The 17734-nt window shown below is 37.9% G+C and overlaps 1 protein-coding gene across 1 annotated transcript; it reads right to left on the bottom strand.

Annotated features, from left to right (window-relative positions):
* Window positions 1-7961: 7961 nt before the first annotated feature.
* On the bottom strand, window positions 7962-16521 carry LOC119726918 (SART-1 family protein DOT2-like). Its single transcript, XM_038198769.1, has 7 exons — window positions 16504-16521; window positions 16003-16050; window positions 12813-12845; window positions 11251-11419; window positions 10717-10850; window positions 10139-10552; window positions 7962-8305 (listed from the first exon to the last, which is right to left on the bottom strand). Exons 1-7 carry the CDS (start codon window positions 16519-16521, stop codon window positions 8294-8296), a joined length of 828 nt encoding a protein of 275 aa, XP_038054697.1. The 3' UTR covers window positions 7962-8293.
* Between the last annotated feature and the right edge of the window lie 1213 nt (window positions 16522-17734).

Genomic DNA, 17734 nt, shown 5'->3' with positions numbered 1-17734 from the left:
GGTATTATCAAATTTCAGAAAAGGTGGGTGTCTCTTGAGCATGTTTAGTGAGCTCAACATAACCGCATATCAATAACCAGACTGATTCAAACAATATTAAAATAAGTGTGAATTTTTCAACTATAATTTTTTTAAATCCTTTTTGTTTTCTGTCTGAAGCATATGACTAGGACCTTAATTCAGTATCAGCTTTTAGGTTATACTGCTTTTGCTGTTAAGGGACAGAGTGTCACCATTCGAACAGTCCTGCCTTTTCCCCAAATTTTAGAATTTTTTTCGAGTAACCACAAAAGCAGAATGATTCAAAGAATGCTGAAATAATTATGAAAATAATGTTCAATTAGAAATGTTTGTATAGAATCATTTATATTTGCCTGAAGCGTACTATGCCTGGGCCTATTATTCAATTCAGTACCAGCTTGAAAAGGAACAGAGTGTCCTCATTTGAACAGTTATATATGCTTTAATTTCTTCCCAATTTTAGAACAGGTTATTAGAGTCTCTTTAACATTCAGCTATTTGGTTTTCTACAACTGTTTTTGCTCATACATATACAGAGACTGGATTTAAAGGCATATACTGGCAAGTTTATGTGTTTCATTCCTACATTGAGCCTGCATTATTATTTTATTAATGAATTTCTTAGGTTAGATGGAATTTCGTTCCAGGAGTTGTATATGCGGTTAAAAAAAGTTTGCCTAAAAATGCCACATGTAGGTCTCTCTCAAATGACGTCACTTCTTACAGAATTAATATGAAATTTACTGTTAGTGAATGAGAGTCTAAAGCATCCTGTAAAATCATGGCACCTGGTAGGGCCTATACTGTCATTTTCAAGAAAAGTGGTATTTTTTCAATTTCAAATGATGGTCCGCTGACCAGCGTTGGACAAAACTGGCTTTTTTCCCCCAAATACTGGCCCCAATGGACCATATTGAGTTAGGCCAAAAAAAAAAGAATCTTCAGTTTCTGGTATGGAGCTTGCCCCAAAAGTGGTGTGGCGATGCGGCTTTCCGCCCCCCCCCCCCACTTTTTTGTACAACAAATGGTGCCCGACTATTCTGTGCAAAATAAATTGGAGCCCAGAGAGGCCTCATGAAGCTTATACTCGATCGTAACCCCATCTAAAAACATGTTAAAATTGTGCAGCAGCAGGATACCAGTCAAAGCATTGAGTTGGCAGTCTTGAGGCATCGTACAACACTTGTAAAAAAAATGTTGCCGACACGCATGGCAACGGCGACGCGCTCGCATACCAGAAACCAGAGCCTTTTTGGAGGCCTTAGTCCGCATTTGTTTGCACTCGATTACACACCTATGAACGAGTACAAGCCAGCTAGACTGGTTTCCTGACCTTACAATTCCCCAATGTCTATAAATTGCTCTGTTTCATCTTAAATTGAGTCAGGGAACCAGACTACGGGAAATTGATTGTTTTTCTTGGTTTTATAGCATCTACGAACCTAAAACGTTAAAAAAAGTCAGTGTAACAATACCAACCCCTCAAATTCATCCATTTCTGAAAATTACAGCAAAAGCAAATGATGTATATTCCCTGCATGAATACATTTTAATTTTAACACTGAACTTTCTTAATTTGCTAAAATGCTACATGTAAATGAATTTCATGTAAAATTTGAAAATGTTGGATATTAAAATTTGTTAAAATACATGTATCTAAATAATGTTTTGAAAAGTTGAAAAAAAATAAAAAGTGTACAACGGATGAGTGAATTTTGCGTTTCCTTTTGTGTAGTGATATGTTTAAAGCTATAGTCCATCATTTGTAATTTGTGCATTTTGTTCGTTTGAAGCAACAAAAGGGTTCAAAATCTAATGAAGGATACTGAACAACTAACCTGATGAAGTTTCAGCTAAGCTGCAGCTGTACATATCGAGAAAAACAGCATTCTAAGATCTCAATTTCAAATCAAAAGTTACTGAATCATGTTTTGAATTGTTTTGAATTGCAGCCATACGCGACGTAGCGCACTGATCCGACGAATTATAACAACCGCGTGCGTGTGTGCGTCGTTCCAATACTTGTGCGCGCTGCGCTGAATAACAAAACAAACTACTAATTTAAATTTTCCTACGGTGCTTCTTAAGAATCACCGTTGGAAATGCCTCCTTTCGTTGATTACTTCAAAATGACAGCTTCCCAGAAGGAATAATTTCACAGGGAGTTTAGTTCCCTTACTATCTTTCAACCAAGTTTGTTTTTCAACAATAATTACGCCAGTTACTTTTCGGATGGCTGCAAATGATGGACTATAGCTTTAATATCTGAACTCGTAGTGATTTGGCGCTAAAACACAGCAGGTGTTCAGTGATGAGACATGTCAAACTGACAGAAGAAACTGGAGTCCAAGCACAGTTAGGCAGGGTTATTGTGATGGTGCAATTGTATGATGTATTTGACTATTTTTTTTTTGAACTTACACTTTTATTGTTGGAAATGTACCCTGATCGAACGATCATTTGATTTTATTGCTTTTTCTTTTGTTTGTTGTTTGTGCAGGAAATAAAACTTAAGTCATGTGACTAAATGTGATTAGTCGTCATTTTGAATGACAAACTGCAAAAGTCAGATGACTAACGTTTAGTCATTTCAGACATTTTTGATTTAATTCCCTAACCCCCAAAGGGCAGTTTGGGGGTCAAGTACCAAATACCACAGAATATGTTTCGTGCAAACTTGTATGGAAAGAGATGAATACTACAGGTTACTACTAAGTAGTATTTGTAGCATTGGGGTCATTAGGGTTCAGAAGACTTATTGAAATTTTGACTACTATGTGACTTATATTTGACTAATTAATGTCAGTCAGCTGGCCTGCCTGACTACTATTTTAAGTAGTCATTTCAGATATAGGGCAGGACTAACTTTTAGTAAATTATGTTGCATCCTATGGCTACTTTCAAAACAGAAAAAGAAATTTTTTTTACCCCTCAGCCGTGAGGCTCGAGGGGTATTGTCATCGCCTAGGGCGTCCGTCTGTCTGTCCGTCGGCCGGCTGTCTGTCTGTCCGTTGTTCGAGGTACCCCGCAAGTGAAATCTTTAGAAAATAGGGTACCCCGCAAGTGGAATCTTTAGAAATAGGGACAATGGGACAACAATGAAGGTACCCCGGAAGTCCATCTGGCTGGAACGTCCGTCCGTCCGGGCACCTTAGTTTCAGGATGATAACTTGAGTTAGCAATGTTGTTTGGGATTGTAACTTCGGTAGGGGGTTTCCCTTAGAAGTAGGCAAGTTTGGATTGGTTTTGAGGTCAAAACGTCAAATTTCAAGGTCACCGTGGTGAGTTAAAGGTAAATGGTTTCCGGGATGATAACTTGAGTTAGAAATTAGATTTTGGTGTCTAACTTTGGTAGGGGGTTGCCCTTGGGTACAGGCAAGTTGGGATTGGTTTGGGGGTCACATGGTCAAAGGTCAAGGTCACTGTAGTGAGTTAAAGGTAAATGGTTTCCGGATGATAACTTGAGTTAGAAACTTGGGCCAGAAAGGCAAGATGGAATTGGTGTTGGGGTCAAAAGGTCAAAGGTGAAGGTCACCGTGGCTGAGGGGTTTCAACAGCAAAGCTGTCATGTTGTTGCTTATCTTGTACCTTGGCCCCATAAATGTGGCCAATTTACTGGCCTACCTCCGTAAATAAAGGCGACACTTGGAACATGCTGTACAAAAACATGTCAAACTTAGTCAAATTTTGATTTTCACATTTAGGCTTAGTTTGTAGTTTATTTTGCTTTAGAAGCATACTCACCCTCTTTATAGGCTAATCAGAAAGTACTGCCTTTTTCAGATGTCTCTTTTTTCGTGAAATTTCGTGTTGAAAATTCGATTCGCAAACATGTGCAAATGAATCTGGAAATTTCACGAAAAATAGACATCTGAAAAAGGCGGCACTTTCTGATTAGCCTATAAAGAGGGTGAGTATGCTTCTAAAGCAAAAATAAACTACAAACTTATAAGCCTAAATGTGAAAATCAAAATTTGACAAAGTTCTACATGTTTTTGTAAACGTTCCAAGTGTGGCCTTTATTTACGGAGGTAGGCCAGTAAATTGGCCACATTTATGGGGCTACTTGTACCTCAGAGATTAAACTTTTCTGAGAACTGTAAGGAATATGTTGACAAAGTTTTTAAGAAAGATTTGTAGGCAAATGTGTGGCCAATGAAGTGAATTTTTACATGTCACCACATGTTGACGTAGAGGAGGCCCTTAACCGACGCGGTAAAAACATGCAGTGAAGGGCAAAACCTAATTTGATGCAGTGACATGTAAAAACTCACTAAGGGGCCATTCAGAATTTTCAGTGTTTTAAAATTTCGACTATTTTTCCAAATTGTGGGTGGGTGGGCCAAAGCTAAATATATAAAAATAAAAATTCACTTTTCATGGGAAAAAAAACGAAAAAAAAAAAAAAAAAAAAAGAAAAAAGAAAATCTTTTGACTTTTGTTTGTTGTTGAAAAGTTGCAAAGAGACAGCTTTTGCTTCTGCCCAGCACTCAGCAGCAATGGATTTTTTTCCGAAAGGACGCGCAACACATGTTTGTTTTTTAATACTGCGTAACAAATCAGTTTTTATAAATCGACATTAGGGGTGGGTAAGTGGGTCAAAATAATTTGGAAAAAAAATCGAAATTTTAAAACATTGAAAATTCTGAATGGCCCCTAAGTTGGCCACACATTCACCTACAAATCTCTCTTAAAGGGAATATACAACATTTGCAAACATCGAAAAATAAAACTACCAAGTTTTTGCGAAATACCTTAATAGGATGTTGGTAAATGACAGTCTAAAGCATCCTGTAAAATTATGGCACCTGGTATACTGTCATTTTCAAGAAAAGTGGTATTTTTGTATCAATTTCCAACGCTGATCGGCCGATCAGCGTTGGAAACAACTGGCTTTTTTTTCAAATACTGGCCCCAATTGACCATTGTACTTGTTTGCAATCGATTACAAACCTATGAACGGGTACGAGCCAGCTAGACTGGTTCCCTGACCTTACAATTCCCCAATGTATGTAAACTGCTCTGTTTCTTCTTATATGGAGTCAGGGAACCAGACTACAGGAAAATGATCGTTTTTCTTGGTTTTTATAGCATTTTCGAACCCAAAACCTCCAAAAAGTCAGTGCAACTATATTTGCTTTATATTTCCAACCCCCCAATTCCATCCATTTCTGAAAATTACAGCAAAAGCAAATGATGTATATTCCCTTTAACATGCTTAACCCTAACTCCCTAGGAGGGTGTGCAAAATTATATTGAAATTGGAGGATTCAGGACTATTAGGGCTATAGACTTTGTCAACTTATGTTTGACTGTCACCTCCAGATTATCTTCCCTTAAACTAGACACGCGCAGTGCTTGCCTAATTGTATTTTGCCGCCAATTCATAAACGCGTATAATAAATCTTACATGTGCGAATTCGTTTGGCAGACACATTGTCCCTGGTCCCGCGTCCCTGGCTGCGATTTCGAAAGCATTGGACAACGCGAACCAGTGACTGTGAAAAGTGCCTTGTCACAGGTCGTAGCCTTCCGCTAAGCTATTTTCATAAAAATAGAACATACTTTGCCTACTTTGGGGTAGATTTTTTTTATTCTTACGGTAATGTTTGTTGTTTTGAAGTTTGCATTTTTAGCCGAAACAATAGGCCTATTATTCAAAACTGCCCAAAAGAGTCACTTTAAGTTTAAGGGGAAAAATCCAAGTTCTGTGCTTGACTTTTGTTAAGACTCGGCTGTCTAAATTTCCTACACATTTGCCTGAAAATTAATATACGTCAGACCTCGTTTTTTTTTTCCATTTTAAAGTTAAACACAAATTAAACAGTTTTCAACTGCACCAAACTCAGAAGTACCTTTGCCCCTACAATTATTATACAGTCACTTCAAAAGGGGAAAGGGGAAATTATTATGTTTTTTAGGCCAAAAATGCCGGGTAAACTTACTTGACTCCTGTCTCTCTCACTCAGTTGCTCTATACGAATGCGTGAAAAAAACACATGGTCCCTGGTCCCTCTATTATCAAAAGCATCTTGCGCCGCGAACCAGTTATTTTGGAAACCGCCTAGCTAGCTGCCTCATCACTGAGAATTTCCGCGAAGTGATTTGCTTAAACAACGCTACGATTTCATTTATGAAACAGCTTTAATGGCATTCAACAAGGTGATTTGCATTTAAAATGTTTTCGTAAAATGTAAGCATAACCCAGAAATATTCTTTCTTTTTTATATTTCTTTTGGAGAAATAAAATGTCAACTTTAGTAAAATCTCACAAGTTGGTTATTGTCTATTTTTCGAGTCAACAGTTCTGTGGACAAGCCCGGTGGTCCAGTGGTTATGACGTCTGCACGGCTCAGCAAGACGTCGTGGGTTCGAGTCCCACCGAAGCACACGCTTACAATTATTTTTTTCCCTGAAGTTCTCGGACCGCACTGAGCACACATATCTTATATATACTTTGTTGGTGAAGGGCAAACCTCATATTAAAATTACATTTGATAGCTTTGATATTTTTTTAAATGTTTTTTCTTTTCTTTCTGGATTTTTTAATAAAAGATATTTAGACCACATGCAGTGATGGGTGGATGGCCGCCCCCATATTTCGAATCAGGGTGACCGTTTTAGCCGATTTTCGGCTAACTTTGACAGAATTTTTGTAAGAGTTTGACAAAAAACAGAATGGATTATTTTGGCATATTTCTGGCAGAATACTGCACAAATTGTTATTTGATAGAAAAACAAAAAATTTGAACAAAAAATGGTGTTTTAAAAAAGCTTCAATCCTTTCAAACAAATCCTTGCATAAAGGGACAGGTTGGCTGGTCTAGGTGCCGAGGTTCACTGGGAAATGGACTTCTTCGTGGCCAGGTCCGCGTTTTGCCCGAAATTTACGTGATAATTCATATCTTTATGATAATATAGATTATTTATAATGTAATTTGAACCTTAATTTAGGCAAAAGTACCACTCTGCATGTGATTTTAAGTGTTTATAGTGTATTTCGAGTAATTCTGGGGAATTTGGCAGATTTTTGATCATCTGACAGATTTTGTATGTGCATTTAGCAGAATTTGGCTCTGACCTTGGTAACAATTTAGGGCGTAGCGACTCAAATATCATATTTCAATTGCTTTATCATGCAAATCAAGTTGGTTATTCTCGCTTCTCTGATTGGTGCTTTAGTGCAGGTGAAACTCAAACAGGTGTTTTAGGGTGAAGACTATTGAACTATTGGGATTTTTTTTTAATTTCTCAATGGAATTGACGGATCAAATTACTAATGAATCATAAACTCTGTTTGGAACATTAATCAAATTCTAAAAGAACTTTCCGATGTGATATTGGTCCCCATATCTTACAACTTGTTTTCTTTTACACTATCATCCTAAAGACTAATAACTTAAAAGTCTTGTGGATATTTTCCTTGTAGATGCCCAACAACTGAATAAAAAAAGACATGAACATGCTGGAGGGTTAAAAGTTAAAACTTTAAAAAAATTAATTATAGAATTGGAAACAGTGTTAGATCTAAAATCACTAAAATCTGTATGCACCTGTATTGGAGAAAGATCTATTAAATGGGATAACCAACACACATTTTTCTTTTCTTGTGATAACAAATGCATCCTGTATTGTTTTGTTTTTCAGTCTACTATTGTACTAATTTCCATGTTTGTTCTGCTATCAGTCTGTGTCCCACTCAAAAGCAAAAACAATTTCACTTTTCTTTTCAAGTTCGAGGAAATATTAGTTATTTTCAGGATGTGAAATGCAGGAAATGACGTGGAAACTAAACGTTTTCTTCCATTTTGAAAATTAGTCGCTGTTTATCTTCAATTAACTGTTTCAGATTCTCTTTTCTTTTTAATATTTACTTTAATTATATTAGTCGTGTGAAGTGTCAGGTTAAAGCACACTGAAAATGGAGAGATAAACGGTACACGTTGTCACACAAAATGAAGGCTGAGCCAATATTTTAATTCACTTCTGGGGAACATGATATACAAATGTATCCAATAAAACTATTTCTATTTGTTTTGACCGTGGTTTTTAATGTTATACTTGTGATGGTCTTGTGTTGGACTAGACTGCAATGTTAATACTGCCTCAGGAGAAATGTCATCTTCAGCAGCCTTATCTTGTGCTTCCATGATGACATTTGTGTCTTCCTGCACGAACATAACTAATTTATCGTCTGGTATCTGATGGACCTCGTTTAAGACCTCATCCCCGTCACTCACACCATGTGATTGTATCTGGTCAGGGGCACTGTCTACCCGAACACCTGCAATTTTGAATTGGAAAGAAAGAGAAAAGAATTTCTACTTCAATTCATATTCATTTGCTCATCCCTGCACAGATTAGAGGTGTGTGCACATCACTTGAATTTAGAATATTAAAATCTCCCTTGCAATTTATGAGTTTTACCGCAAAAGAAAAAGCCTATTTTCTGAGGTTTGACAACGTTGAAAAGATCAAATAAGTGTTCCATTGAAAACACACAAATTGAAACTTTGTTAGGAGAAAAAAATCTGTTGATGGGCACAAGTCAGGCAAGTTCAATGCAAAAACTGCAGTGTCACACATTCGAATAAAATTTGTGCGCAAATGTAATGAGTCCCTCATTGGCCATAATCAGTGGTCAACACAAGTGCTATAAATTCTATTTTGAATATTTGACCATCGACATTGAGGTACATTTTTTTTTTTATAATCATCACGTATCAGAATTTTTTTCTCAGAGATTAGCAGATTTGCTGACTCGAGTCATGTGACTTGGACTCGAGTCGGACTCGAGTCGCTATTTTTGTGACTTGTGACTTGACTTGTAAATACCAGCTTTGACTTGTGACTTGACTTGGACTTGCAAACAATGACTTGTGACTTGACTTGGGATTGCAAAAGATGACTTGTTACCAACCCAAGTCAGATGCTACTCGAGCGACCCAATACACTTTAATTAAGCTATTATACTTTTAATTAGCTATTCGGTTTACGCCTTACATGCATTAAAAAAACAGACTTTGGCTTGCGCGGTTTCTACTTTGCCCAGCTGCAGCTGTAGATCATATTAGTACGCGCGCGTGAGTGAAATAAATAGTGACCTCAATATGTCATGATTGACCAGCAAGCATGGCGGCTTCTAGCGGTGTTGTTCCACAGGTGGTGAGTTTTGCACGTGTATTCAGTCATGGAGGAATAATTATGAGGCCACACAGCGCAAAGTTGAGTGATACTATGCTATAAAATGTTGTTTATTTGAAGTGTAACAGTTTGTACATGAAAAAAAAAAAAAATTTTAAATTGAAGTCGCCCAACACAAGGCCCAAAAAGGCCGCTCAAGGGGTGCGTTTTGGCGGTCATAACCAAGAATTGGTTCGGTAGTTTCTTGTCAGTGAATTTCTTCGGCAATTTTAATTGGGTTAGAATTACACATGATCATGTAGTACTCAAATCCCCAAAACAATTAATCAAAGAGAAACCACCGAACCAATTCTTGGTTATGACCGCCAAAACGCACCCCTGGTGTTTATAATATAAATGCAGTTTATAGATGCAGCGAAAAAGTTTCATTCCAGAAAATAGACCTCAGTGACTGAATCCAGTAAAATGAATAGTTCCCACTAGTTTAAAAAGTTTTCAACAAAACTGTCATAACAAACTACAGTTTTCAATGACCAATTGTCTCTTGCTTAATTTATTGGTTGAACAAACTTTGAAAGGAACCTTTCATGAAAAGAAAGCAGGCCTTTGTCAATTGCATGTAAAATACCGGATAGCCTAACCCATTGGTAGGCGTTTAGTATACATGAAAATTGAACAATAAAGTGTTAGTATACTACATGTAATCGAGTGAGGAAGTCTTTTTTTCACGGTCATCTCAACATTTATTTCTACAATGTAAAGTAAATTTAATAAAGTATACAAAGGGCTAATATCCGACAGATATGTGATTAACTACAAGAATAGTAATTGCAACACATTGAAAAAGGGGAATTAAGGATGCATGTTCAAAATAACTTGTAAGTTCACGCCAGGTTAATTCTGTTAGCTTATTACAGCTGGACGTCTCTCCAGACCTAGGTGTAGTGGCCCCTGAGACTTCCCTGCTACTCACCTCATCCAGGATGTCAGGAGGCACCAGGGAATACTTCTGGCTGAATGGAACCATGTTCTCCTGGAGCAGCTCCCGCAGCTTCTCATGCTGGTAAGGGGAGATGTTCTCTAAAGGGTTGGTCTCATCTCCCTGGCTCATTCTGATGGTCGGGTCGGGCAGGGCAAAGTTGCTCTCCTGAGCCGTGTCCTGATCCGAGGTAGCCGACATCGCACTCCCGTTGTCCTCAATCGATTCCTCGGTGATGTGCCTATTGACCAACGTGGAGGTGCCTGAAGACGACGAGCTGATGGCCTGCCCAAATGTCATCCCTTGTCCTGGGCTGGAGGAGAGGGAGTTGGCAGCGCTGAAGTACTCGGTGGACGAATCGCTCCGATCATACGAGTCTCTTTCGACTTCTTTTGTCTTTTCTTGTACCTACAGTATAATTACGAAAAATTAAAGGGACGCTACAAGAGATTTTTTTGGGGGGGGGGGGTTGGGATGGGGGGTTGGGTTGGGATGGGGTGGGGCTTTACAACTTCCTGTAAAATTTAGTATTCTTTTGATTCTTTATGGAAACTTAAAATTCACTCACTTACATGGGAAACAGTTGGAGATTGGTGGCCAACCTTGCGTCGTTTGTGCTCTCTCTTCTTGGCCGACGCGGAGGGATGGTTGCTGGACGGTCTGGTACCTGACGTTCTCTCCTGGGAGGACACTGAGGATTCCCTGCCTGTACCAAGTAAGATATATAATAGAATCTGAGTTTCCTCGTACCGTCAGTGACACCACGGACTTTGTATTCTGTTATGGGATACCTCAAGTATGCCAGCTTCATTGTAGCAGCTGCTTTTTGAAATAATGGGCATATTGATAGACATATAATTAAGGTTCTGATGGATGTACTAAAAAATGTGCACAAATCCAGGAATGTCAACAGATGAGAATCAAAACAAATGAACACATTTCTACTGGGTTCTTTTGAAGGGGTCTTGGTAGATACATGTCAGATACCTGAGACAGCTGCTGAGTCTGCTTTGTCGGTCATACATTTTCTTTTCTTTGGTGATTCCTTGTTGTTTAAGTACATAAAAGTAAGCCAATGAGCAAACGTTCCTAACAAATGTTTTTACCCGACTCTTCGTCTTTCCTTCTCTTAGATTCATGGCCTCCTTCTCGCTCCCCCTCTGAATGGTCTCGTTTCTTCTCCGCAGTCTTCTTGTCTTTGTCCCGTCGGCTTTCCCGGTCTCTCTCACTACGATCATACGAATCTCTTTCGACTTCTTTCGTCTTTTCTTGTACCTACAGTATAATTACGAAAAATTAAAGGGACGCTACAAGAGATTTTTTGGGGGGGTTGGGGTTGGGATGGGGGAGCACTTGAGGCATTGAAACATGGCCTTCTGATGAGTGTAAATGGACAGCAGTAAGTACCCCCTCAGTAGTTTAAATGATGCAGAGATCCTATACTAAAGGACATTATGTGGATAAATAGAAATAAAGGCCACAAACATTGAAAAATGATGCAAAACTGGGAAAACAGTCATCAGGGAGAATATGGATTCACTCATTTATAAAAAAAAAATTTCGATCAAAAATTCAGAACTAAGTTCCAAAAATTATCCCCAAAACCAAAAACCATCTAAAAAAAATTTCGATCAAAAATTCAGAACAAAGTTCCAAAAATTTTCCCCAAAACCAAAAACCATCTGAAAGGACGTTCTTGGACAAAGATACTTGTGACTTGACTTGTTTTTAGACCAAATGACTTGTGACTTGACTTGTGACTGGACCTAATGACTTGTGACTGGACCTAATGACTTGTGAACTGACTTGGACTTACAAACAATGACTTGTGACTTGACTTGGACTTGCAAAAAATGACTTGCTGCCACCTCTGAAAGGCACACATCTTTGGCATCTTCATCTGCACGTGATGATGCAGCTGGTAAATGTTTAACTGTCAATGCTGCCACAATGAACACGTGATCAAAAAGATGTGTCCATTGAGTGTATCTGTATTGAGCACAATTTCCAACGCGTTTGCTCATTTTGAGAAGTGGATGGATTGAGCTTTTGGATTGACATGTATAACCACCTCACTTTGTTTTTTGTTTTTTCTAACTGAAAAAAATTGTGCATTAATTTGCTTGTAACTTCCCTTCTAAGTCGATGGCATATAAATTGCTTTTACAGTTCATGGAATATGATTCAACTTGAAAATTCCCACCAAAAAAACCCCCAAAACGCTGCCCTATACATGTTTCAACGACACTCTTGTTGGTTCTAAATGTTGCTAACTTAACCTTGGTAAGAACTATTGCCGATGAAAAAAAACAGGTTCAAGTATATAATCGGTAAGCATGCACATTTCTTAAACACTCATGTAGGCCTACCGGTACATGTACACACCATTTGTTTATGGTGTATATCGAGGATTCACCCACTGCGTATTTTGAGTGATCCAAAGTTATTAGGGTCGGGGATTAGTCTGGGAGACCATCGCAAGTCTTTGAATGTATTCAAAGTCCGACTCCTGATGCTCATGCGCGAAGACACTGTGGCTTGCCTTTGTGCACATTCAGGATTTAAAAAGTTGTGCGTACTTTGCTCACGAATTACATGTACAGTACGTACACGTTGAATATATATCAACTAAAGAATAATAAAAAAATAAAATACTTATTTCACTTACCACGACTTCCTCGCCTCCTTCCTCCTCCTCTGGCTGAAAGTAAATAACAAAATGAGAAATATAGATATTTAACTAGAGGTTCGGGTTTGTCGAGCTACAAACACAGAGTGGTCGGGCGAACAGCCTTTTCATTATGCACTGCCCAGTTGAGGAATATGTTGATGTAGTTCTAACAAAGAATCACGAAATTAAATCCCATCCAGTACAATCAATTATTTTGTTACAAAAATGAATTTTTAACTGTGTGATAAACTTCAGTAAACATTCTATGTGTGGAAAAAAAGTTATTTCTGGTTTGATAACGTCATCAGTCAAAAACAGTAGGTCAATACTGATAAAATTCGGAGAGGACAAGTTATCATTGTGATTAGTTAAAATAATGTATGAAAATATGACTTGTTTGAGAGACTAATTGTCGTGGAAGTTCAAGTTCTACAGCAGCTGAGGGACATGTTCAGTGCAGTCGATGAAACCCCTCTCAGAGATATGAATAGATGAACCCAGGGCCAGGGACATGCTGAATGGCATATGGACTCTTTTTGCCAGCATATGTAGCATTTTGTTTTTTCCTTGCAATTCCAAAATGAGAAAGATATCAAATAACACCACTGATTCACAACATGATGGACGCCTTGTCTAGAAAAAAGCCAATTGTAAAAGTATCCATTCAAATTGTGTCTGTTAATCCTAGGGTTCTCATATTTACTTGGCCTTGAAAGAGGGTCAGTGGGTCAGTCGAAATTGCAAAAGAGGCTACATAAAAGAAACTGTTGAATATGATTGTTTTACAATGCAATTGTTCTGAATTAGTTTTTATTTCTATGATTTTTATATAAAAGGCACACATCTTTGGCATCTTCATCTGCACGTGATGATGCAGCTGGTAAATGTTTTCACTGTCAATGCTGCCACGATGAACACGTGATCAAAAAGATCTGTATTCAGCACAATTTCCAACACGTTTGCTCATTTTGAGAAGTGGATGGATTGAGCTTTTGGATTTACATGTATAACCACCTCACTTTGTTTTTTGTTTTTTCTAACTGAAAAAAATTGTGCATTAATTTGCTTGTAACTTCCCTTCTACGTCGATGGCATATAAATTGTTTTTACAGTTCATGGAATATGATTCAACTTGAAAATTCCCACCCAAAAAAACCCCCAAAACCCTGCCCTATACATGTGTCAACGACACTCTTGTTGGTTCTAAATGTTGCTAACTTAACCTTGGTAAGAACTATTGCCGATGAAAAAAAACAGGTTCAAGTATAGTCGGTAAGCATGCACATTTCTTAAACACTCATGTAGGCCTACCGGTACGTGTACACACCATTTGTTTATGGTGTAAATCGAGGATTCACCCACTGCGTATTTCGAGTGATCCAAAGTTATTAGGGTCGGGGATTAGTCTGGGAGACCATCGCAAGTCTTTGAACGTATTCGAAGTCCGACTCCTGATGCTCATGCGCGAAGACACTGTGGCTTGCCTTTGTGCACATTCAGGATTAAAAACGTCGTGCACAGTGCGTACACGCAGTGTCCCATCCGAAGGGAGGGGCTCTCAGAAGTGGTAAAAGCGCGCCCTCTTTAGTTAACACATGGATCCCATACATTTGTAACTTGCATACTGATGCAAAGATATGGGAAAGTATTAGCGCGCAGCTCTTTATGAACAATCTATGAACAGCAATTTCTGAAATAGTGTTTTTTTTAATGGGTACCTGGTTCCTGTACTACCCGTATAAATGCACACCCCTATGCACTCTAACATTTGACACAAATTTAGCTGAATAAAAAGTATTGGCTTACTACTGATGAAGTGCTGCATTTGGGCAAAAAACAGTCTTGTTGAGTCCTAGAACCATTTTAACTTAAATTAAAAGTACACTGAAATCACCAGAGAGGTGTTATTTTGTTTCTCCTTGAGAACAATTTATAGACTTAGGGAATTGTAAGGTCAGAAAATCAGTCTACATACATGTACATTACACTTGGGTGAAATGATTATAGCAATGTTACGTCGTCGAGTACAGATTATACACACCGAAGACAATCATGGAGCTCAGCCCACCAAACATTAGCATAGCTGCCAACTTTTCAAAATCCCAATTAGTAATCAACCCACGCGGTAATTTTCAACTGCTCGTTTTATCAAAAGCTTTACCAACATCGAGTACAGGTACATGGTTTACATGTACACATACATGTTCATACCCTTCTTGTTGTGAATAATAATGAACTGTAGGCCAAAAGATAATTTTTTTTAAAAATTTAAAAAAAAATATTTTTTTTAAAATTAATTTTGTTTTAATGTCTGTATTTGTTTGTTGAAGTCAAATAAATAATAACAACAATAACGTGTGCGCATATTTTTTTTAGATGCATGTCGAATGTGGAGTTTTGAGTTCGTATCATGTTTTTACACACAATGATTTAGGGCCACCGTATGCAACAGAAATATCCTGCCAACATACCTTGCAAACGCATGCTGATTTTTTTTTCTGTCCGTTGTGACAAACTCAAACTCTATTACCAATTATTCTAACCATACTCTTATTAAATTCCATGATTAAAATCTCGCACTGATGGGTCTCATTCGGGCAATAAGCGACTAAATGTGCTCACGATCGTCACTGAAAAGTACTCACATACAGTACACACAACCACACATCCACGAGATGCACACAAATGACACACCATTGAAAAATATTTTTAGTCTGGTCCTCAAGTACTCCACTGCGCACACTGCATTGATGTATATCAGGTGCTTGACTGCATTCTTATTAGACTTGTCACCAGTCCTTCCATTATCGCGACATTTCGCCAGAAGTTTTCGGTCCAAAACGATACTTTACAAGTATTTTTTTTTTCGTTAGGTAGAAAATGGGAAATTCGTAATGTTTTAGAGGCAAATCGTATTTTCGTAATTTAACAAACAATTCGTAATAATTACGAAAAAATCGTACTAGTTGGCAGCTATGCATTAGAGATGAATGCAGATAACTTGTTAACACTGTAAATTCAACCAGATGGTGGTGTGATTTATTATAGGCGATAGGTACTTTTTATAATATCTTAAATCACAAGTCAAATGTCGTATCAAATGTCAGTCAAAGGTGCTATCACAAGGGAAATATTTCTCAGTTAAAAAATCAATGAAATCAATACATTGGTATTGCAGTAATCTTACCTCTCTTTCTTCCCCTCTCTCTCTCGTCCTCCTCTCTTCTTCCTCCTTCTGGGAAAAAAAGTGATTTCATGTAAATACAAATGCCAAATGTTAAGTAACAGTCCAAACTAAGTGAAGTCACAAGTCAAATCTCAAGTCAATCAAAAGTCTGTCAAAATCTATTATAAAAAGTCAATCAAAAGTAGAATTACAGCTCAGATCAAAAGTAAGCCTTAAAAATCAAATCACAAGTCAGATGTCAAATCATAAGTCAGTCAGAAGTGATATCACAAGTGAAACACATTTTTAAAAATATCAGTGAAAGTAATACGTCAGATTTGGTTAATCGCACGTGGTCAATCACAAGACAATCACAGGTCAGTCAAATGTCAATTCAGAAGTCAATAGCAAGTCAGTCAAAAGTCAAATCAGAACTCATTCACAGTGTTGACTGATAGACAAACTTCCACCTTTTGTGTCAGGAAATAGTCAAATGTGCCAGCATAAGAACCAGCATTCTACATTTCTTCCCAAAACCATTGTAATATCCACTATATAATCGGCATTGCAATAATCTTACCGCTTGTCTCTTCTCTCTTTCTCTTTTTTCTTTCTGGAAAAAAGTGATTTCATGTAGAATGGGATGCCATATTATTTTGGTACTTATAACATTTCTTGTTTGGAATAGGGATTGCCCACTAACCTTCCCAAATTGTCCTGTCTCAAGTTTGTGTTGTATACGTTGTAACTCTTCCTTTTCAAATTGATTAGTCTAGGGGCTACACTTTGTTATATGGTTTGATTGCTTTGATACGCGATAAGCCCCCCAAAATAGTTTCTGCTGCTGATTACATGGCATTAGAAAAAAAGGTAGGTTAGGCCAAAAAAAAAAGTCTCTGGTTTCTGGTTTCTGGTATGCGCGTGTCGCCGTAGCCATGCGCGTCGGCAAAATGAAAAAGTTTTTTTTTCAATGAAAGATGATGTCTCAAGACTGCCAAACTCACTGGTTTGACTGGAATCCTGCTGCTGCACAATTTTAATGCGTTTTTAGATGGGGTTATGATCAAGAATAAGCTTATGTGGCCTCTCTGGACTCCCATATATTTGCACTAAGTCTAGTCGGGCACCATTTGTAGTCATCGGCCTACATTTTGAAGCAAAAAAAAATCAGGTAAAAAAAAAAAAAAAGCCGCGTCGCCGCACCACTTTTTGGGCAAGCTCCATACCAGAAACCGGAGACTTATTTTTTTTGGCTTTAAGAAAGGGAAAGTTATATTTGGCAAAACTTTTTTTGTGTACGATGATAAGGAGACGTCTGCATAAAATCAAGGGTAAAAGGCAGAAATGTATGGTTTTGGGTGAATCTTTCCCCTTTTTTCCATAAAAAAATTAAAGTAGATGCTGTCAGAATAGGGTAGGTAGGGAAACTGGAAGCATAACTTTTTTCCTTTTTTTTGTTTGGCCTTCTTAACCCTAAAAGGGGCGGGGGGGGGGGGGCGGAATCTGCCCCCACCTCGACTTTTTCCGTGATAGCCTTTAATAAATGTTTTTTCGCAACCGAACTTTTATGACTTTTTAGCCTCGAGCTTTGCGCATCTTTTGACACCAAAAACATAAAAATCGGACCAGGGGTTGTCGCTCAGTGAAAATTTTTCCCGCGCTATGCGCCGGAAAAACTTAATTTTCCCATATACGTCGTGTACACAGTCCGGAATTGCCATTCATACATATGAAGAACTAATTAGCCATAATT

The sequence above is a fragment of the Patiria miniata genome, unplaced genomic scaffold (genome assembly GCF_015706575.1).
Source record: "Patiria miniata isolate m_02_andy unplaced genomic scaffold, ASM1570657v1 HiC_scaffold_2, whole genome shotgun sequence".
NCBI lineage: Eukaryota > Metazoa > Echinodermata > Asteroidea > Valvatida > Asterinidae > Patiria > Patiria miniata.
Note: the sequence above shows the minus strand (reverse complement) of the source record. Positions and strands in the feature narration are given on the sequence as shown.